The sequence below is a fragment of the Pezoporus flaviventris genome, unplaced genomic scaffold (genome assembly GCF_033815535.1).
Source record: "Pezoporus flaviventris isolate CSIRO_AGI_PZ_B2104156 unplaced genomic scaffold, CSIRO_AGI_Pfla_v1 ptg000031l, whole genome shotgun sequence".
Classification (NCBI taxonomy): Eukaryota; Metazoa; Chordata; class Aves; order Psittaciformes; family Psittacidae; genus Pezoporus; species Pezoporus flaviventris.
The window spans coordinates 63,319,413-63,341,394 of record NW_026892579.1 but is presented as its reverse complement, the minus strand read 5'-3'; the positions used below and the strand labels follow the sequence as shown (position 1 = coordinate 63,341,394).

The 21,982-nt window shown below is 44.8% G+C and overlaps 1 protein-coding gene across 5 annotated transcripts in view; it reads right to left on the bottom strand.

The window, feature by feature from the left end:
• The window catches only part of PAK5 (p21 (RAC1) activated kinase 5), a 176,599-nt gene that overhangs the window by 34,811 nt on the left and 119,806 nt on the right, over nucleotides 1–21,982 (bottom strand). For 3 of the 5 annotated variants that reach the window (XM_061461572.1, XM_061461570.1, XM_061461571.1), the window contains 2 exons: nucleotides 12,092–12,168; nucleotides 3,924–4,138 (listed from right to left, as the gene is read on the bottom strand). In XM_061461572.1, coding sequence (XP_061317556.1) covers nucleotides 3,924–4,127 — 204 coding nt within the window. In that variant the 5' untranslated portion in view covers nucleotides 4,128–4,138; nucleotides 12,092–12,168. The remainder of the gene's footprint in view (nucleotides 1–3,923; nucleotides 4,139–12,091; nucleotides 12,169–21,982) is intronic. The other 2 variants (XM_061461569.1, XM_061461573.1) reach the window with 1 other exon arrangement.

Genomic DNA, 21,982 nt, shown 5'->3' with positions numbered 1-21,982 from the left:
GAAGAAGCTATCAAGAAGGAGAAGTAATAATTTGGGAGGGTGAGGAAGAGAGCTCAGGACAACCACCACTTGTCCATCTACACCAAGCAGCAGGCAAAGCCTTTGAGCAATTCTTTATCCCTAAACCCTCCTTTTCCTGGTTAGGCATTTCCCCTCAGCAATTCTACAGGGGATGAGAGAGCTGGGGGCTATCTAATGACAGCTGGACATCTCTGACTGCTCAAGCCCAGACAAGGGATCTTCACCTCCTCTCTTTGAGGTCTTTGGCCACTTGGCACCACTGTACATGGCTCTCTGCAGATGCTCAGTGTGCCCCATCTGAAGAATAACCCCAGCATGGTGTGTTTACAGAAGAAAATGACATTTCTTCCTCCAGTAACTTGGCAGGAGTGAGGACACTCGGCTGCTCACTGCACTGGGAACATGAGAAGGGATTTTAACACATCTTCAGTGCAGTCCCGCTCCCACTGGCAGCAGCAGATATTTAAGCATCTTAGCGAAGCATCTTTACAAAGCCAATGCTAAGCTCTTTTGGCAAAAATCCCCAAAGTAAGGGTTCTGGTGTTTGCTTTCCTAATATTTTGAACGGAGTGGAGAAACCATGAAGTTTTGCTTCCTAAGGACCATGCATTTGCTTAGTTACTGATTCTGAAGCTTTCCAAAAATCAAAGGGTGGCAACAAACTGAAGCTCCTGCATAGAGTCACAGTGATGACAGGCCAAGCATATTGTGTGCAGAGGGCAAACATACAAACCATGAGCTCCAGATACATGGGACAACTACAGTGTACTAAAATCAAGAGGACTGAAAGGCCTGCTATCAGGATGTCAGGCTTCATGAAGCCTGTTTTAAGTATAGGAAGACACAGTTCACATTTTCCCCGTAGTTATTTCAGTGACAAATCAGCCTTTTTTCAAGCCTCCCTGCCTCCATAGCCCAAACCTATGAGGATCACTGCTGCTTTCCATTTCTCATGAAGTTTTCTGCTGTGTTTTACCGACTCGGGTTAGAATCTGCAATACACAATAGCCTGCTGGTATCTGGGTCACCCACACTGAGCAGGGGAATCCCATTATTGTCTCTGCTAGTATTTGAAATGAATGGATTTGTCCAGTCAGCTCAGGCTTGGATTCAAACGCTGGTATTACCATGACAAGCTACCGCCTACCACATGCAAAAGCACTACAAGTCTTTCATCCCAGTGAATGCAGAGGCATGGCAATGACTTCCCCAGGATATCCAGGAGGCCAGGGCACTGCCTCTTCATCATAACTGCTGCTGCCTTCAAATACAGATGGAGCAGTGAGAATACTTATCATTTATTGGTTTTACCCAAAGGGATTCACTGTGTACCATCAGCTCCTATCTGCTTTGCAGACTGAGAAACAGACACCACTTACCACGAAAGATGCAAAACCTACAGAAGAGAGTCTTTCCCTTCTCCTGCTTCAGCTCTGGGTGAAGCCCAAAGCAAGCAAACACCAGTTCTGCCTCAAAAACAAGATTCGTGCTCTCAAAGTCCACCTCTATCAGCTGTGCTACTCCTCAGTCACGGAGGAGCATCTGTTAGCAGGAACACTGCTGCCTCACACCATACAGGTAGTCAATACTGAAGTAATTGAATAGAGGATAACTCAGGAGTGCAGAACAGGGGAGTTACAGAGCTGTTGTATGACCTGAAACCACAGCACAAACTAACTCTGGCCAAATGCCTCAGCCTGCCTTAATACTGTGACTCAGGATGTGATTACAAATCTTCTTCTGCTCCACCTCAGTGCGTTCACAAGTGGGTTAATTAAACTATCAACTGCTGGGTGGAAAAGAGAAAACCTGAAAACACACATAAAGAATTCCATCTAAATCAAATGATTGTGCTGAACTAGTTTAGCGACATTAGATGTTCTCAGTTTTGAAGGGGCTGCAACTGAGTTTCTCTCCACAAGTTATATCAAAACAAGGCATGTCAATTCTTATTAAATATACAGGAAAACAGTATCCTGCAATGGAGTTAAAAGCAAGTTCTCAGATGACATTCAATGCCTCTCAGCTGCTATTAAAACTAACCTGTCTTTTCTCACACGATTATGGAGGCCCATTTCAATAGGCTGTAATTGAGACTCAGATAGGGAAAGTAACTGGAGGGTGAAAGCACATTTTCTTGAATCCTTCAGTTTTAACTCCATTGCCTTGCCTAACTATATCTTTGGAGTAGTGGCATGCAATTAACTGCAATTTGGGTGATCTGCTTCCAAATTCCCACCTTCCATCTATGCAGAACATCCTCCCTATTGGTGCCTCTGCAGATGGGCTCATCTGTGCTCAGCCACATGGCCACTGCTGAGATGGGTACCAGGCTGCAGGAATCCTGTCCCCAGCACAGGCATCCTGGGAAGATGTCATAGGATGCACAGCTGCATCAAGGACCACCATGGCTGAAGGCCACACTGGAAGAATAAGCTCAGCGTGCAAGATGCATTCTGGCTCCTGGCCCCAGCCCTTTCCTGGCACAGGATGTATTAGTTCAGAAGCGCACCCCTGGAATACGCACATATATAGACCCCGATATACAGACGTATGTAAACCTCTGATATACAGACAGAAAAGCAAGAACTGACAATTTCTTGGAAACAACTGACAGTGATTTTCTCCACTTCAAAATGTGGCAATTACTCATTTAGGGCTTGATCCCTCATACTCTGCAGTGTGCAGTGCTTCAATGGGACTCTACATGTGATTTTGTAGGCTTAGACTCACAGTTGTATTGCCTATATGGTGCTGATAAAGTTTTAAAACCTTTGAAGCTTATGGATTTGTGGCTTTAGAACTGAGGAAAAGACATCCAGGGATATTTCTGGTGCTAAGAAGGGCTGTGGAACAAAGTCACTCTCCTCCCCTAGCAGGAGCCTACTTTTTTTTCTTCAGTATTGTGGGCCTCTATTATAGAGTAAGACATTTTCTTACAGCAAAAAATCAAGACTTTGGTTTTATCCCTTTGTCCTGTAGCAACACCCAGCAGTCCTGATCAGGAAGTGATGTGTCCTTCAGGAGAGGTTGTAAATGTAAATTTAGCAAAGAGCACTATCAAATGTAACTACAGGATCTGCATTCTCAGGATTATGTGATTTTCCATTGCTGCAGAAAAACCCACATGAAAATGAAATCCTAGATTTCTTTCGCAGCTGCATGACAGTGAGATGTAGGCTACCACCATCACAGAGGTGTGATTTAGTGGGATGTTAGGATGTGCAATCCCAGAAACACTGCTAAATTGGGGCAAATCTGTCTACTGGAATCCTGAGCCTCTAAGGATGGGGATCCCAGAGCCACACTAGTGGCCTGCCCAGTGCTTCTCTGTCCTCCAAGCCCAGTTCTCTTTCCCAGCTGTCCAGTCTGAACCTCCCAAGCCACAACCTAGGGCTGTTTCTCCTCCTTTTACTGCCTACTGAGAAGCTCAGCACCATCACTGCTCGAGGCAGCAGCGGGTGGCAATGAGATCCCTCCCTGAGCTCCTTGCCCGGCTGAACGAGCAATTTCATTTCTTTGGTGTACTTTTCCCTCTCTCCCTTGCTTCAAAACTGCCTTTGCCTAAAGCACCATTCCTAAATTAATTATCAAGGAACTTTATGCTGCATCGTTTTGGGCCTCCACCAGGCCTTGTGGCTTTTCCTTCTGCAGCCCAGCAGCATGAAGCCCTGCAAGACCATGACTCACAGTCTTCTGGGACATTCATTCAAGTTCTATATATATAAAACTCCTTTTCCTTGCAGCTCTACTATTAAATATTTGGATATACAGCTCTTGCTGTACTTGCACACCCCCCAGCCGTGCTTGTCTCCCAGGACAGTCGCTATTTGTGTTGCTTCATTAAGGTTACATACAATTAAAGGGAGGTTAGGAAGTTCAAAAGTGACTTTGCACAATACCTTCATAGGAGCGAGCTGGATGGGAGTGATGCATGAGGGATCCACCATAGGCTTTGGCCTGTTGGCCGTGTCTGCCAGCAAGCTGTGCCACTGCTGAGGTAGTCCCGTGAACTTCTGCTCCCGGTGGTCGAAGCCAGTGTGAACCCGGTGCTCGAAGTTGGAGGGCCCGGAAATTTCCAGCCTTTTCTTCTTCTTCCCGAACATGGTGGAAAGATCTGGAGAAGTCACGGGGAAAGAGGAAAGAAAAATACATCTTTATGCTTTGTTGCAACCCGGAGCCACTCTCAACTGCACAGAAAATTTCAGTAGATGTCATTAGCCAAATACCCGCATGAACTTTACCCCACGCATACTGGCTTTGAGATCTATGTAAGGAAAGCACGTATCTGACCTCCTCTCACAGGATCTGAGATTTTGAGATATTAATCCATTCTCTAAACATGCTCAAAATACCTTATGGAGCAAGGAAATGACTCTATTCCAAGGAGAGAAAGCCCCAGGTCCTGCTTTCTACTCCTCTCTGAGCTTTCTGCTCATACTTGGAGTTGTGTTCTATGAAAGCTCACAGCAATACTAGCAGCAATGCATGGCTTTGCTTGGAGGACAGCACACGGTGTGAGTGGTGAGTGTACTCTGACACACCACAAGAGCAAATGCACACCCAGCTTTCCATCTTAAATCTATACACCAGGTCTTGGAAAAAGGGCAATCCATACAGATGAAAGCCTGGCCCCGCTATGTTCATATCTATATCTCCTCCAACAGCAGTGAAAGGGGGATTATTCCTGTGCTATTTCAGAGATGCAGACAGACAGAGAGCTCAGATCTCATTCCAACCTGGTCAAATGGCCTTTATCTTCATTCATAAAGGGTCCTGCTTAAAAACAATACCATGTATCAGCTGCTATCATCATCACATTTACATGGCATGACTTCTTCGGGAGAGAAATGATTTGCTGCGAGAGCCCCATGCCTGAAGTGCCTGGGTTTATGCCTGGGTGGGTACAGCTCGCTGGCAACAGCCTCACTCCTTGTAAGGTCCAGAAGGAAGGGTCAGCTCCTTTGGTCTTTGTGCAGGCAATGTGGAGGAGTCCCTCCAAAGCCGTACAAGCAAGGAACCGGAGGCTGCTGGAGGAAATGGGAGCAGCTTGTGCACCACTGGGAGAGACCTGGGTTGAACTGGCTGCCTGGTAAAGCTAATCATTACAGCACTTACTCTACACAAAGTAAGTGTTGTGGTCAACCCTTTAGCTGTTATTTCCTGGCAAGAGTGGGTTTGTTTGCCTTCCTCCAGTCTGCTTTACCTCCTCCTGAGGAAGGCAGCAGGAGGGTTTGCAGGACACACAGGGAGCACAGGCTGACAGGCAAGGCAAGAGAGGTTTCAGAGGCAAACTGAAAGGGATAAAGGTATTTGCTCACTCTGTTGGCACTGGAAATAGCCAATACACTCACAATCTGAATTAATCCTTGGGTTTGTTGGTCCTGACCTTAACAAGTGGAGCCTAATGATTATATTAAAGCAAATTCAGAACCGACTTTCTGAAGGACTCCAGAAACCTGCTGCGTCAGGCACAGAGAAATTCCTGGTGCCAGGGAACCACAGAGAGGTCCTGTTGCTTTGCAACAGAATACCATCCTGTCCTGGAAAAGCCCCCTGCCTGCTGCCTGCTGCCTCAGGACAGTTCTCCACCTTGATCTCGTGGCTATTTCAAGCAGAACTTCACAAGCCCTTGAGCAGCACCTGTCTGAGACAGCAGCTAAGTGAAGAGGCAGCAGCTCTGTATCACAGCTCTTGTATCACAGCAGAGACTCAGCTCTAAAAGTGCTGCCCTGACTTTATGATTCTGGAGGCGGAGAGGAGAAGCTCGTGAAAGAAAATACAGTTGTGTTGCTGCTGCAGAAGGTGGGATGATAACTCAGGTGTTTATTCCACCCTCATTACCTTTTACTGGTTTATTTAAAGATCAAGTCCATTATTTGAGAATTAACTGCTGGCTGTTTGAAAGTCCCCTTGTGCATACTGTCTTTACACGGAGCAGACTTGCTCCACTGGCCTTTCTTCTTGGGTCTCATCTTCTACACCTTCCTCTGCTTTATCCCCTTCTCTGAACTCCCTTAAAATCTCCTGCCCTTTTGACAGTCTCTATCTCTGTTAACTTGCATATCTTTCTCACCTTCCCCTCCTGAAACCTCTTAGCATCACCTGGGTATGCGGCCCTTTTTCCACTTCCAGCATCATGATCTTTTTATTTGCCTTGTTGGTGGCACGTCGGATACCCTCCAGCCCAACCCAAAGCCACCACAATTGGTCTCTGTCCAAAGACTATTTATTTTCAAGCTCAAACAGAAGCAGCCAGCAGTTCACTCAGTTCAGTCAGTACTTTGCTGAATTCACTGCTTACCCATGGGGCTCCACAAACCACAGCTGGCTGCAGATCAGTGGCACTGGATTGATTTCATTCACCCTGTGGGATGTGAATCTATGAGAACTATTTGAGTCACATTTTAAACCATCAGCTCCAGACATGTACTTCTTCATCTGATCGATGCCAGTACTCACAGTGTTTCCCACTGGACTTGCAACCTAATGCAGGTGTTGGACGCTTGAAGTCCTCCAGAGCCCCAGACAACATCAGGTAAGTAAAAGCACATCAGTTGGCACACTGCGTATTGCCTTTTAAAAACATACAATTCACTCAATAAGATATTACTCCTGTTTCTAAACTGCTTGGATGCATTGTACACTCTTGTTTCAATACCAAATGTGAAATTTGGCCCAGCAAGACCTTTACTTTCTCAGGAGAATATTCCAGTCTAAAACCTGATGCCAAGGCCATACTTTTGCCCTGGGATGTTGTCTGAGGTCTGGGCAGTGGGACCTGCCCTCCTCTGACTGCAGCTCATGCTTAGATCAGCTTAAATTGACCATGAAGCTGTAGCAGGAGAGACAGGGATACTGGCACCTTGCACAGTGAGGGGGGCAAATGCACACATGCTATGTATCTCGGTGGCTGGAGAGCATCTCCTGTGGGGCTGTGCCTGTGGAAGGTGACCAGGAAACCTGGCAATAGCAGCCCCAGACCCACAGGAGCAGAGCAGGAGCCCTCCTGGGCTCCTCTCAAGCAAACAGCTGCTTAGTCCTACCAGAAGGAGCAGAGCCTTGACCAGCTCTGAAGGGTATCAATATTAAATGATGTGCACTGCTCCATCGGCCAGCAAGGTCACTCCATTCCACTGCAAAGCAAAGCTGATCTCTCTTTACCGTGGTCCCTCTAAATAACTTTAATATACACAGCAATTGCAAGGGAAGTTCATTTGCCTTCCCCAAAGAATGGGAATGATGCTCCTTGTTTTCCTTAGCTGTGTGAGGATGTGCATTTGGGGCAGCCAAGCCTGTGAGAGCTCTGATTCAGTCCCCACTAGCGTGCTTAGTCCTCAGGCCTCCAAAAAGGAGAGATGATTTAATTTTGCCATAGCCTTATTGCTGCAATACAAAAAATGAAGCATTTACTCACTTAACCAGGTGTGGAAGCAGGAAACATCCTGGGCAAGTGAATAAACAAGGAAGTTCTCTAAGGCTTATCAGATACTTTCAGGAATAAGAGGTACCCAAGTGCTTTGTAGAAAAATGATGAACCTTTCCAGGATGCCAGATAACATGTGTGCAACAAAAGTGCTATGAGATTACTATCAAGAGCACAAAATGTTATGAACTTAACGTTCATTCAGGCACCTATCCATTCAACTCTGTCAAAAACCAGCAATCCTCTCACAGTTGTTAAGAAACCCTAATTTCATAATGGGATTAGTTAGGAAAACATCCTACAGACAACAGGGCAACTGCCTGTATTGAGCAGAGGCAAAGGGAAGCACACGTGCCATCCTTACCCCATCCTCCCCACACCAGAGTACTCAACTAATTCCTCCTGACAGCCTCCAAGGTACTGCTGGTTGTGACACATCTCTCAGCAAATGCCATCCCTCCGTCCAGCACCTCCTGTGCTCACCCCCACAGAACGAGAGGAAATTAGAGGTATCCTACTCATGGCGTGTTGCTATTTTTGTGGGGATGAGCACAACCGAGATGTCTGTCCTGTGCAAGTGCTTTGCCAATGAACGCTCTGGCCCACTTCAACACCACATATGCGGTACAAGGTGACAGTCAACACAAGGAGGCTGGGAGAGCCTGTTCTAACTACAGTGACTGTTGATGACAGTGGGCTTGAGCTAGCTTCAAGGGGAATCAAAACCAGGACTCATCATTACAAGGCTTCAATGGGGTTTTTCTACAGAAAGACTTTACCAACTCTTACACTGAAATGATGCAGCACAATCCTTCTGTTTGTAAGCAGGGGGTTTGAAGGGGGAAGTCCTTCAGTCACAGCAAAATTTAATAAATGCAACAGCATGAGACCAAAGCAAGTCTGTGGGAGAGCCAGGAGATAAGTCTGTTTTCAGCTCAGGGTTGTGATGCTGAGGGGCCCCTCCAACCCACAGTCCAACTGTGGCACAAGGGACTTGCTTTACCAAAGCCATTACGGAGGAAAAATATGGAAGTTTACTGGAAGAAAATCCAATACTGGTGGGGAAAATCAGACTGTCTCACCACCTCTCCTGCTGACGTTAGCTGCGCAACCCACAGCAGTGCTGGTCCCAGCTGTGCCGCTGGGGAATGTGAAAGGAGTAGGGGTAGCAGGAGAAATGTGTGAGCCATGCTCTGCAGATACAGCTACTCAAAACCTTTTTATAATGGTGATATTGGTGCTATTCCAGCTTCTGCCCAAGAAAGGAGCACCGCCGGCTCTGCTGGTGCCTGCTGAACAGTTCTAACACAGCTCCATCCAGCTGCTGCAGGAACGAGGCAATGCTGAAAGGGTGCTCTCAGGAGCAATTGCTGCATTTTGCATTTAACACTGTTTACTGTAGCGCCTAACAAACCTAATTACATGCTAATCAGCACACCTTGCCTGTTAGATCTATCCCAGACTCGGCTCCCTTTCATTTCACTCCTTCCTATGCACAGAGTCACGGACTCCCACACTGGTCCAAATTTCATGCATGACTTTCAATGACAGATCAGGTCCCCACATGCAGAGATAATTCCCTGTGTCCAAGACATTGCCTGTGCAAGGTGTGGGACACGAACCAGCAAAGTAAATCCACTCTGCCAGCTACTGCATTACCATCATGCTGCATCCCAGCCACAAATGAAGGTATCTTTCCAGCAAAAAAGTATCCTACAGCCTTATCCTGGAGCAAGAGGGTAGCAGCTGGAATAAAAGGGAAAAACGATGCCTTCAATCCTAAAATTAATTGTATTCTGTATCTTTTATCATATCCTAAATAAGAGCAATCCAGTCAAGCCAGCAAATAAGAGTCTATTCAACTCTGCCTTAGTGCCAGACTCTGCTCCCAATGAGAAAGTCAGAGCCACTTTTTTCTTCCCCTCCCAGTAGCTATTTTAGGTTAAGGGGAATTTAGATTTCCAACTAGGAAAGTTAGAAAGGCTTATTTTGGCTGCAATCTTGAAACCTGCCAAAGTCCCAAATGCATCCACTAAGCACTGACAACAACAACACTTCAACTTGCCATCTCACAGACTAACACTGAGCAAAGCATGGTGATATTCAGCCATACATAAAACCATACAATTACTATATAAAGTTTGTATCTAGAATAACAGTGAGATGGGTGTTTTTAACTGAAAACCAACCTTTTAAGGATTGTTTAGCATAGCTACATAAGCCCTATACTTTTTAATTACAGAATTCCAGCAGCCAGATGCTGTGTCCCATTAACTCAAGGAGATCATCTGCGTCCAGCAGCTGCATAATCCTGGGAAGCCTGCAAGTATTTTTTATGCACACCTTGCTGCTGCTTGAGCACGTAGCTGGGCTATGGATATTCCCTAGGGAGAACTCAGAGCTCATTGTCTCACTCAGCCCAGCAACATGTTTGCTTTTGAAACAACCAGCAATTAGTTCATTTTCAATTAGGAGGCGCACACTGTGTTAAGTCCACCAGCCTGTACTTTTACTGCAGGGATTCCCTGTGGTTTCTCTGCTGAGCAAACCAGCAGCAGAGCCCTTTTCCCACAGGGACGGCATGCTATTAGCATCTAAAAACTGCCTTCATGAACACTGAGTATCATCTGCAAACCTTCATCCCACCACCCAGCCAAAACAACCGGTTACAGCCAGGAGTGCCAATAAAATGCTTCATTTTTAAGAACTTTAAAGAAAATCCAGAGTGCAGAATGGGAGATGGGTGCAGGGTGCTTTCCTTTGATAATTTTTACTTACTAATAACAGTTTTCTGTAGCACAAGGACCTCAATTACTCCCCTCCAGAGCCAGCAACGCACAGCAATACATCATTAGCTTCGCCAGCTTCTGTTCCCGTGCTCTGATTAATTGTAACCTTTCCTGATATTTGATCGTAAATGAAAGAGTATGAATTGAGAAGCACAAATTGAATTAACGTGTCGAGCCAGCCTGCGTAGCCAGCGCTCCAGATAAATGGGAGCTGGGCTGATACTCCATCTCCAGGCGAAAGCAAATGTCTGGTAGGGACTGACGGCAGCATAAATGGCAAAGAAATAGGGTGTGAGACGTAAAAATGACGCTGGTTCTTCTTGAGCCCACACTGGTGTTAAGTCCTTGCTGCTGAGCCAAATGGAGGGAGACCAACATATATCTGTGTATCTCCATAGCTATAAAAAGGAGGAAAATGCTTATTTATTTATTTATGGGATAGCAACAACAATAGTTTAGGTTTGGATTTCCTTTTTGTTTGCTTTAAGGATGGTTCTAAGCTTCTCAGTGGGGACCATTTGCTGCTGGCCGCAATCAGAGCATGAGTTTCCCTTGCAAAGACAAAAACCCCCATGTCTTGATTGCAGGCATACCTTTTAGAAAGAACTTACCTCTGTTTTTCTATTTTTAACTGAAAATACAGAGAACGCTACTCTATTTTCCAGGAAATGAATCAAGAAGCAATACCTGGAAAAGCAGAGCAGACTAAATGAAAAGCCATTTCCATAAAGTTAATGGAAAGGCTCTTAAAAACCTCACTGGTTTCAGGTAAGCCTGACACACCAAAGTGATTCTGGAACAGAAGAGATATTCTATTTGATTTCCCAGATAAGATACTCCTCAATACTTCCCTAATTCCCAGAGGATCTTTCTGGATATACAGGATGGAGATGAATGGAACTGGGGGCAGCTGCCTACAGAGCACACTCAAAATGCAAGTAGGTGGGTCCTGTGGTCATGCCTTGCATTTATTAATTCATTTACTGGTCTTACATAGAGAGACATCTCATTAGTACTTTAGATACAAGGCAGTTTCAGACCTTGTAGAAGGATACTGTTTCGTCATGTCAACGGACAAAACACCTTGCGCAAGGGGAATACCAGGTTGATTCACCTAACTGGAGACCCCATTTCCCATGATCCCTGCTTAGCCCTCTGCCTTTACCCACTTTGATTGGAGCATTTCAACTTGAGAATGATAAAATAAACCCTTAGATAACATTCTGGCATACCTTACTAATGAATCAAGATGATGACTTTAAACATTGACTCTCTAGCAGCAACAAAAAGGATCTACAAACGCAGAATGAACTAAGTCAGCCCACACAGCCCAAATATTGAGAGTCTTCTACCACCCTGCTAAGCTCTTCCAGACATAAACTGTGTCACTGATGATGAACTAATCCCCTGTGGCCAAACAGATTTTCCAGATAAATTCTGTACCATTTTTAATTCAAAGAAAGTATAGAACTACCATTTTAAATGCATGCCCACGTGAGAATAAAAAAGCTTGATGGTCAATAGGATTCAGCTCATCCCCACAGATTTTCTAGGTGCTTTCTATTTTTGAGATGGGACAGACTTGTAAGTCATTTAAACACTGTAAAAACTACACTCTTTTATCACGGAAAAATATATACTGATGGATTGGACAACGCCTGACACATACAAAAGTGCCATCATTCCCAAAGTCCCCCATTTACCCAACAGCATTCTGCTCATTTCAACCTTGGGGCAGATCAGCCCATTTTTCAGTGTTCCTGTGTCACTGCCCAATCTAATAAAAATACAGTTAAACAATTACAAGCTGTCCAGGACTTGTCATTGTCCGTGTTTCTTTTCAATCCCACAATACCTTGTTTATGGTTGAAAATGCCTTCATTCGTCACAGCACAGCAGGGTGTCTCTTGATAGCTGGCCCGTGAGACATATCTAATAGAAATGCACAGTGGAACAAAAGACAGGGAAAAAATAATAGCAAAAGGCAATGAATGCTTCCAGAGAAATAGTAAAAGCTGGTACCGAGTGGCCAAACTAGGACTGATGTACTCCAGGGAACAATACTCGTTCTTCCTATTGAAAGCTACTCTTGTACGAGGACTCATTTCCACACACTGACTGACATGTGCTTTCCTAATTTAGAAGTCTTGTGATTCCCAGTGGATTTTAATGCTCAGTAATTTTCAGCCGAGTAGCTTAAATGCATGCATTGTAGTCAGTCACTCTCTATTATTTTACACACAAGCACATATATATAGCAATGTACAGACAGAGGAATCAGTCTGCAACAGCTCTGGGCAGATGAAAGAGGGAAAAAAGCCAACGAGGTAACACAAATAATTTCTATCCTTAGTGCCTGAAAGGATTCCAGATTTGCAGAAGCAAACAGTCCTCTGGGATAATTAGTGGCCCTAACTCTGCAGGAAATGCTGGACACCCACAGGGAGGGGGTATTAAATAAGTCACCCATTAAATTAGACACCGCAAATCTGAAACTTCAAAGCAGTTACAGTATTCTTCTGAGTTGATATTATTATTATTTTAAAATAGAGAGTTAAATGTTATAAAGGATGTAGATGCTCTGTATGTATGCTTTGAGATAGAAAAAAATAAGCAATAAAAGGAAAGACTATCAAGAATGAAAGTGATGATGTATCAGTAGAGAAGACAGGAAAGCCTGCAGAAAATACCAAACCCAGCATTATGACACAATATTCCTTAATTCTGAGTATTATTGCTATAGGTTGGGGTGGCTGTAGGATAAGGAGTGCAAGGATATGAAATCCCACATCTGTCAAGAGAAAGAACTGAACAAAGTGCTTGAAAAGCACCAGGTTACATACACCTTGTTGCATTTTGGGCTGCGTCCTCAGCGCTCTGCTGGCAAACCCTCAGCAAAGCTGGATTGGCATCAACTTCTAGCACAGTGAAGGGGACGTGAAGTGTCTTGTTTTGGTTTGGCATGTAAAGCTTTAGTTTTAACCCTCTGAAATGGAGTTTCCTCCCCACTGCTTGATGGTAGTAGTAAAGGCAGCATTACAAACATACCAAAGACCAATGTGTGTTAGGCTCTTCAGACTAATCACAAGACCACACTGGTCATCCCAGGTGCCCTGTATTTACTACTGATGTATTGTTATAATTTGTAGAAAAAACAGCTTTTACTTTAAAAAAAGGAGGCAAAATGCTTTCTAGGTCTCAGAACCAGTTTATCCTGTGTTGGCTGCATCCATGAACACACCAAAATGGCATCAAGGAGGTGCCTGCCCCAGCACAGGTTGTTTTACAGCACCCAGTGAGTGCCACGAGGCAGGCAGTGATGAGCAGGAACAGGACCAGATGGGGACATGTGCCTGTGACAGCATCATGTGGTGCTGAGACACATGAATGAGGAGGGGGCTCTAGAGCCAACCTCCTGCCATAAATCCTCACTGCGATGGTTGCATTCTATACACTGATTTTTTTCTTCTACAATAATATTAACGGGGTTTATTTTACTTATAAACCAGTACAGGCTGCACTGGCTCTCAGGAATTGCTCTATTACCATAACATCTGTAATAAAGATTGCTTTCCAGTGAATGATCAACAGAAACAAACGCTTCTTAATGCATTATTAATGGCAAGCCTCTGATCAGAATATTATTTAGGATGCAACACATCTTCTGACCTGTGCACACCAAAAATGGAACCAAATCAGATTATCTGATATGTCAAAATAACTTTAAAATACAAACATGCCCATAGATTAATGTACCCACAGCAAATGCCTGGAAGATGCAAATCCCACCTGCTATTATCACTGTGCGTTTCTTACCTTAGTGTCTGGTTTTGCTCTCTATCACTAACATATAACTGAAGGGAAAACATTTCCATAGTCTGCAATAAATCACAAATGCATAGATTTTACTTGAAATTTTTCCTTACATATTTCCTGGTCTTTTTCCTCACTCTGCATTGCTCTGCAAAACTGGTTTGAAAGTCAATTCTTATCCTACTGAGTTGCTGTCATGTCATTCTCTGTTTCCACATTAAAAATGAGAACTGATCCCTTGAAGGGATTGCTGCAGCTTACTATTTATTACCACCTTCAAAAAGTTTATCATAAGCTCTTTATACAGAACATTGAATGTGTATAAAGTGATGTCTGCCTTTGGATCACCCCTAATGACCAATTATTGCAACTGAGTAATTCCTCAACATTGAGTTTTTCAGAGCTGAGCGACCTTGCCATGCAGACTGCATTTTGCCACCTCCAAACACCAGTTTGGAAGAGATGAGTTTCACCTGATCCCTACTTATATACGATATAAGATATCTTCTATAAAAGTTATAGGGGAGAAATGGAGGCCCTTTGTGCTGTATATGTGAAACTCATGAAAGACTTGAAAGCAACCACAGAAAAGCAAACCAAGACTAATATAATGTAAACTGAATGAAAAAAACCCACACAGTTTAATGTCTGGGTAATCAGTGCAAATCCAGAAAGATGAATGTTACTGTGATTTTTATATTGTTTTCCATCTTTTTAACGACAAAAATAGAGACAGGTTTTGACTGCAGGAAGGTTTTGAGCAACAAGAGGAATTACTGCATCTCGGATGGCCACCACTGCCACCTCCCAAGGATTGATGCTGCAATAGAAAGAAGCTCCAATTCCTTCCTTTGGATGCACAAATGTGAGTTGCGGTACTGTGCAGGGCCCATTCACATGCCGTTTTGCCTCTCCAGGATGAGGTGGTTCATCTGAAATGGCCCAAAGGACAAGGGAAGGAGATTGCCAAGTGACCAGCTAGGATGACTCCCAGAAATACTGGTCTGGAAACACTAAGAAAAGCTGCCCCATGACCCTGTCTATGAGCTGGTTCAGTTTCCAAACTCTTAGACAATTATGCCAACATAAATCTCCTCTCTCACAGAAGAAATGCTCCTACACAAACAACAAGGCACCCACCATCCCTCCCCAGCCCGCAGCCCAGACCAACTGATTCCACAAGCAGCTCTGAAGGAGGCTGTTTCATCAAGGAAACACCATCATAACAGGGAGTCTGTGAGAGAAGGCAGGATCCTCTCCATGTACATTATGAGAAACCTTATTTACTGCAGAGGGGGAGATGCTGAACCTACGCAGAGGTGAAGAACTTGGCTCCCATCCTGCTTGGTGAAATGGTGCCAGGGGCCCAGCAGGCCATGAGTCCTCTGTTCATGTCCCAGGGAAACACATATTTAGCATATCTGCATCTGGGATGAAAGGATTTGCAGGTCCTTCTTGAAGCCTCTGCAGCAAAAATGCACCATCAGTTAGAAGCTCATAATTAAAAAGGACATCTCTGCTGACTCTGGTTGCATCCACCGCTGTTTCCAGAGGCAGAGAGATTCGTTTCTCTTTGATTACCACTTTGTTCTGGAATGACTGCAGCAAAGCTGCTGGATACAACTGGGAAATCAAAGATGAGCTGGGAAAATGACTGCAAAAAAATGCATTAAGGAAACCCATGCGGGTAATGCCACGTGGTGGGAGCTGGAGTTAGCACTTAGGATTGCAAAGTTTGCTGGCTGAGATAAGAATTAAGTGAGCAAAAGGAGTTCAGATCCTAAAGGAAACAGTTTCTAACCAGAACAAAGTTATTGTTTCTGGTCAAATGAAATACCTTGTCCTATGAAATCTTTCACTTTCACCATTTTCCTTTTGTTCTTAAATACTCAAAAGTTTAACCTCAAAAGCTATTTAAACCTCAAAAGCTGTTTAAGATAAGAGTCCCCAAAATGGTAACTTAGGTTTTTCCTCAAATTTTTGGGCATACAATTCAATAAATTCCCTAATATTTTTGATTTTAGCTGATGTGAAAATTGTCTGTGCTCTGGCTGGGCATCAGAGATCACTTTCTGAGTGCTTCATGGGGCAACAGAAAGGTTTTAGAAAGTTGTTTTTAAGGCAGCCAGTATACTCAAATTATGGGAGACATCACGAACAAATGACAGGAGCATCTTCACAACACATCCCTGTGAGTTAGTCTCTGCACTCCACACATGCTACTGACTCAGCCTGTGGCTGCACCCTGGGCACCCACCCGTGTGTGTAATCGTGTGCTGTGCCCAGTCTTGAGGTCAGCAGTCCTGACAACCCTGGCTTTCCACATGATTTCCAGCTTCTTCTGGATAAGGGCAGGAAGATATCTTGAACAGCTTTTAAAATGATTATGCAAAGCACAGTGGGCTGTATAATACCTTTTCCAATACACCTCCCTTTTAGTACTCTGACAGTAATCAACCGTGTTATTAGAACTATTCTTTCTCCTTATTACATATAGGCTGATGTTTTAAATGGAAATAACATCACCTTGCCCCTCTGTGTTTCTTACTTGTGGCGTGTCCTTGAAAGTACCCAACGCTCAGGACGCCAAACGCTGAAGGCTCAGCTCGCCCACATGGAGATGTGATATGAATAAATCAGTGCCAAGTCCATGTGAGCTGCTTCTCTCTCACTAGCGGGGGCTCAGGCTGGAAAAGCTGTATCTGCAGAGCAGCTGCCACACAGTCTTTAACTACCCTTGGTGCCATTTAACAACACCAGTTCATTCAGTATATCCTGATTCAGTTGTTTAAGTGACAAATATGCATTTGGTTTTCACAGAGAAATGAAAAATATATACATATATACCAGGGTGTGTGACTGTTTCTTTAACAGAGCTTGATTTATTGGAAAGGAGCTTCAAAACTTAAAGGAAACTCTAAAATTCAGACTTCAGACTTCATCCTAAGGGCCACTATCAGATCTGTTAGGGCTAATCTTGCTCCTCTGTATATGATGAGAGCAAAGCTGTGTACCCACTGCAGCATGTTTGGTACCTCACTAAAAGTCATCTTCAGATGCCATTTATCTTTTGCCTGGTGTACAGCTGTATCATCACAGTCTTGGGCTTTCTGGAGCATCATCTGGGTCCCCATTCAACTGTTGTCAGCTTCAGTGGGAGGTCTCTGACCCTAGAAATAGCCACTTTCTTCTCTATTTCCCTCTGCTGATAACAGGATGAGAAAAATAACCCTACATGGTGACAGCACATTTAAAAGGAGGGAGAGGGGGCACATGGCTGACTTTATTTGAGAAAGCTTATCTTCTATTCCCTTTTCTTTGTAACACAGGCTACAGGAGATGATGCTTCCTTCCCTCCCTTTTGCTGCCACTATCTCCAATGGAAACCAAAGCTCAGCAACTTACACTGTTCCCCTTCATCAATGTTTTCTGTCCTAAAGCTGGACATGAGCTGCCCTGCACATTATCTTCTCTGAATCCAGCAAAGTTTATGCTCATCAGGAAAGGAAAGGCAGAAATTTCCAACCTGGAAAATCTCCAAGCCAACATTTATAAATAAAGTCTAATTTCATTACCAATATATGTCTTTTTTGGTCCCACTGTGATGAAGCAACCCTGCTATTTAACATGCAACTACTCGCCTATCATGTTTTTAATAGGCACTTTTCTAACTCAGAGGAAAAGGCAAAGCAGAAGAGCAATAATCTGAATGTGAGCATCTGAAATGCTCCACTGAACTCCACTCCAGGAAACAGAAGAGAAGACTTTTCTCTTCTTTCCCCGCCGCTGACAGCTTTCCAGTGCCGCTGGCATCCATCACATGTGCAGAGGCAAATGCTTCCACACTTGGTAATAATCAGAGCAAGGAAATTATGGATCGGGGGGAGGAGGAACTATGTTGTTTTTTGTCTCTTGGCTACAGGCATACTTAAATCTGAAGAGTGCACAAAAGGGACTCAGTAGTAGCTTCCTGCATTTCCACTTCCCAAGCAGAGCCAGGACTCCCTGCAGTTCATCCATGCCACCCGTTTCTCCTGGGCTCTCAGTTTTGTTGTGCTCCTGCTCCCTGTGCCAAGCCAGGGCAAAGGACCAGCTCCTATCTGTCCTTGCCTGCACCAGTCCTCTGTTATCTATGTACACAAAATAGTCTTACAAACTTCCATCTCAAACCCAACTTCATCACCAACCATTCCTCCATCCCTACCCTCACTGTCACCTCGGGTTATTGAGAGCAAAGTTACTCCACTCTCTCTTTTCAACTCTTGCTGTTTACTGCAAAATAACATGAGACCAAGGAACTTTGGCAGAAGAGCCTCTCACCATGGCAGATAAAAAGGGGTTTCCTTAAAATCATCATTCACTGAAATTAATAAACACACAACAAGGCAAAACAGAGGCAAACTTGGGCACTGCAAGGACCAGATGGGAAATACATCCAAATTATGGTTACAAGGACACAAGAGTAAAAGCAAAAACAAATGTAAAAGACACAACCAGATGCCTAAAACCAGGACAGAACATTGATAAATGATTAAGAAGGCAGGTTTCAGGAGCGGTGTTACACATTCTCTATCACTACAAAATCAGCTTTTGAAAGTGTAAGACTTCAATAAATCAGAGTAGGTTGTTTCACAGATGAGATACCACCAGTCAGTTAAATTGCAGGAATAGAAGTGGGGGTTTAATTCAAGCTTCTCCAGAGAAGAGATTTGTTTGAAAGAGGTCAATCAAGCCTTCCACTCACACTAATCTCTTCTGCTTATCTAAAAAAGGCTGGAATGAGGGAAAGATGATGCTAGGCCAGCAAAGCAAAATTCTCCTATGGATGCACCAGAGCAGAAACCCGCAGGTCAGCTTGCTTTCAGCTGGGAGAGGCACAAGCAGAAACTGCAATCAGTCTGCAATTCATATGGATGAATCACGTGGAGATGATTCAGACCCAATTATTCCCCAAATAATCCCAAAGAAACACTCTCCTCTGAGGAAGGTAGCAGTGCTTTTGGTAGAAGTTAATACTTTAACTTACAAGGCCGGTTTGGAAAGAGTCCCTGTGGTCAGGGCACAACTGTGTGGACCCTCAAAGAACCTATTTCCATTTTCCTCCAGGAGTCAGCAGCTGCCCACCTCTGCCCTCACAGCCCCTTCTCCCTTTTCCTAATGGCACCATCACCATTTATTGCCCTCAAGCTTTTGAGTCACCAGTGGTCATTTAGGCCAATATATTTGTTTCTTCTGCTCTTCTGAATGTTGACGGGATTCAGTGGTTTTTTCCTCTCTCTTTGGTCCCACTGTAACTCATCTCTGAGCTTCCTATAGCAAAGCAACAAATGCCAGGCAAACCACATACAGTGCTGACCATCTGCTTCCCACTGACACCTTCCTCCTCGCCCCGTGTTGCATCCGCTCGGCGGTGTACATGATATTTGTGGCAAGGTTTTCTGTCTGTTAAAGGCTTACCCTGCTGAATCAGAGAACAGGGAGAGCAGCATTATCCATTGCCAGGGCCATCCCTGTAGAGTTTTCTTCAGTGCCTACTGGCACCAAGGTCTTTTCCCCAACACAAAACACTAGAAGAAGCTGCAGGAAGTTTTCAGCATGCTCATGGGGAAGTTGAGGAGCCACCACCACACTGTGACAACCCCCAGCCAGCAAAAGCATCACTTCACATGTATTTGCCATGACACTGATTGCATTAAAAGATGCTCCCACCATGTAAGAGAAAGCCCTTGTGCCTGTAGCAAGGACACAAGGACAATTCCTATAGGGAAACCATGCACGTGGCAACAGGTTGACAGGGAAGAGAGGGGTCTGGAATGGGAAATGCAGGAGTGATGAGGACATGAATATTGAAATCCCATTGGGTTTCTCCAGGAAGGTGGGATCGGCACAGAGGTATCAATGTGAGTGGCTGGTAGAGAGGGAGGCTGAGCTGGAGGGGGAAGATGAAGTAGAAAATAGAGTAAGGGAGGAGAAGTGAGGTGAGAAGGAGCTGAGTTAATTGGGTGGCTTTGACTTGATCCAGAATGGAAGGGGAAAGCCAGTTGAGTGGCTCTTAGAGGATAGGGAGGAAGACTGGACCAGCCATGCTCTACACAGGATACAGTGATGGTAGCACCATCAGCTTGATGTTACATGGCTGCAAGTCCCCTCTACTGTGTACTTCTCCCAGCACCCTGATTGCTCAGTACTGAGTTAATCAGAGACAGACCCAGCCTCGACAGCTCCATTCCCCCAACAGGAGGGCTTCATAAATCCATAAAACTCCTTTGGGCTTGGCCCTTTGCAAGCAGGACTTTCAGAGACCAGTAACACCCCATCTCCATCCATGGCCCCAGGAACGTCAGAAATCACTCAGCACACGTGAGTAACCCTTAGCTCTCTGCAAAAGCATGCTTGCAACTGGCTTCTAGATTATTAGTTTATGTAGGAGCAGCTAAAGGGGACTTGTTTCTGCACAGATTTATCAGTACCAGTGCGTTTCTGCAGGGTTTGGGGAAGAACTTCCACCCGTTCAGAGTACATGCGGTTTGTCCCATGCTCTGCCTTTCTTTAAAAGGAACAATCTGCTTGCACAGCTGCCTCCATGGAAACAGCAACTCTGTGGTGCTGGCGAAGCTCCAGGCTCACTGGGCTCAGATCAGACATGGATCTCTGTGTTTCTTGATTCTGAATGCTGAAACCTCAGGCCGGGATCCCAGAGCCCAGCCAGATCACCTCTGGTTTGCTAGGCACCACCAGTGAAGCTTCAGTGAGTCAGATCCCACATCTGGCCACATCTGTGCAAGCCAGCTGCTGAGGAATGAGCCGAGGGAGGCCTCAGGGATGCTTGAGGAAGTGAAGGGACCAGACAAAGCTTTTAACTTGCACACTTGGTTAACTCTGGCTGTGTTAATGCAGTTCCTGGGCTACTGGAGCAGCGAATGGAGATGAAGGTAAGTGTTCAGTTTCCCTCCTGTAATGAGCTCTGAGACCAAGCATCCAGTAAATGTAAATGAAATTTTTAAAACTCCCTGCAATTTTCACTTTGAAAAGCTTGTTTCCACTTGTGCTCTGCTGGCTCTGTCCCCCTGCACCCTGCTGCATCCCTCAGCAAGGTCACAGTGGTAAGGCATTGGGACAGGCTGCATGGGAAGTGGTAGAGTCACCATCCCTGGAAGTGTTCAAAACCCGTGTAGATGAGTGCTGGGGTAACGGCTGGACTTCCAACCGAGCTGATTCTATGATTCTAAGGGTGGTAGCAAACTGCAGCAACACCTACTCCATTCCTGGGCCCAGCTTCCAAAGGAGGATGAATTACTCCTCTGAGCCTCTGAATCCGTAATCTGCAGCTTTCAGAGTACCAAAGAGGATGCACGGCAGCTGCACAACCAGAGCACAGGTAGAGATGGGGGATTCGCCCTCTGGCTTGGGAAAATTGGTCCAAGTGTAATAAACCACACAGATCTTCTATCATCATCTGTTCAGCTCCATAAATCCCAGAGCACAAATCAGGCTGCTGGGGAGAGCAGCTGTGTAGGAATCTCTGCAGGAGGAGGAGGAGTGCTGTGACCTCCTACAGCATCACGGTGCCAGTCCCAGTGCTCCTCTGGTTACACATGGATTTACTGCCATAGACAGCAAAGGAGCTGCTCGGTCGTAGTACTATAAATACCAGCAGAATGGGGCTGGTGAATGCTTGTGGTTGAATATTAGGGAAATGCAAAATTCAACAATCCCTAATTGTCCTTCAGTCAACAGCACCTGTTTAAATTACTGTTATTATGGCAAAGATGCTGAAATTGCTAACATAAACACAACCAGGGACTGCAGATGCTGCAGCTTTCCCACCAGCAAGTGTTCTGCTGGCTGCTAAATATTTTCCCTTTCAACACCTACAGCAGCAGATACCCAGCAATCAGAGGCTGGTCTGGCATCTGCAGGGTGCCTTCAAGCA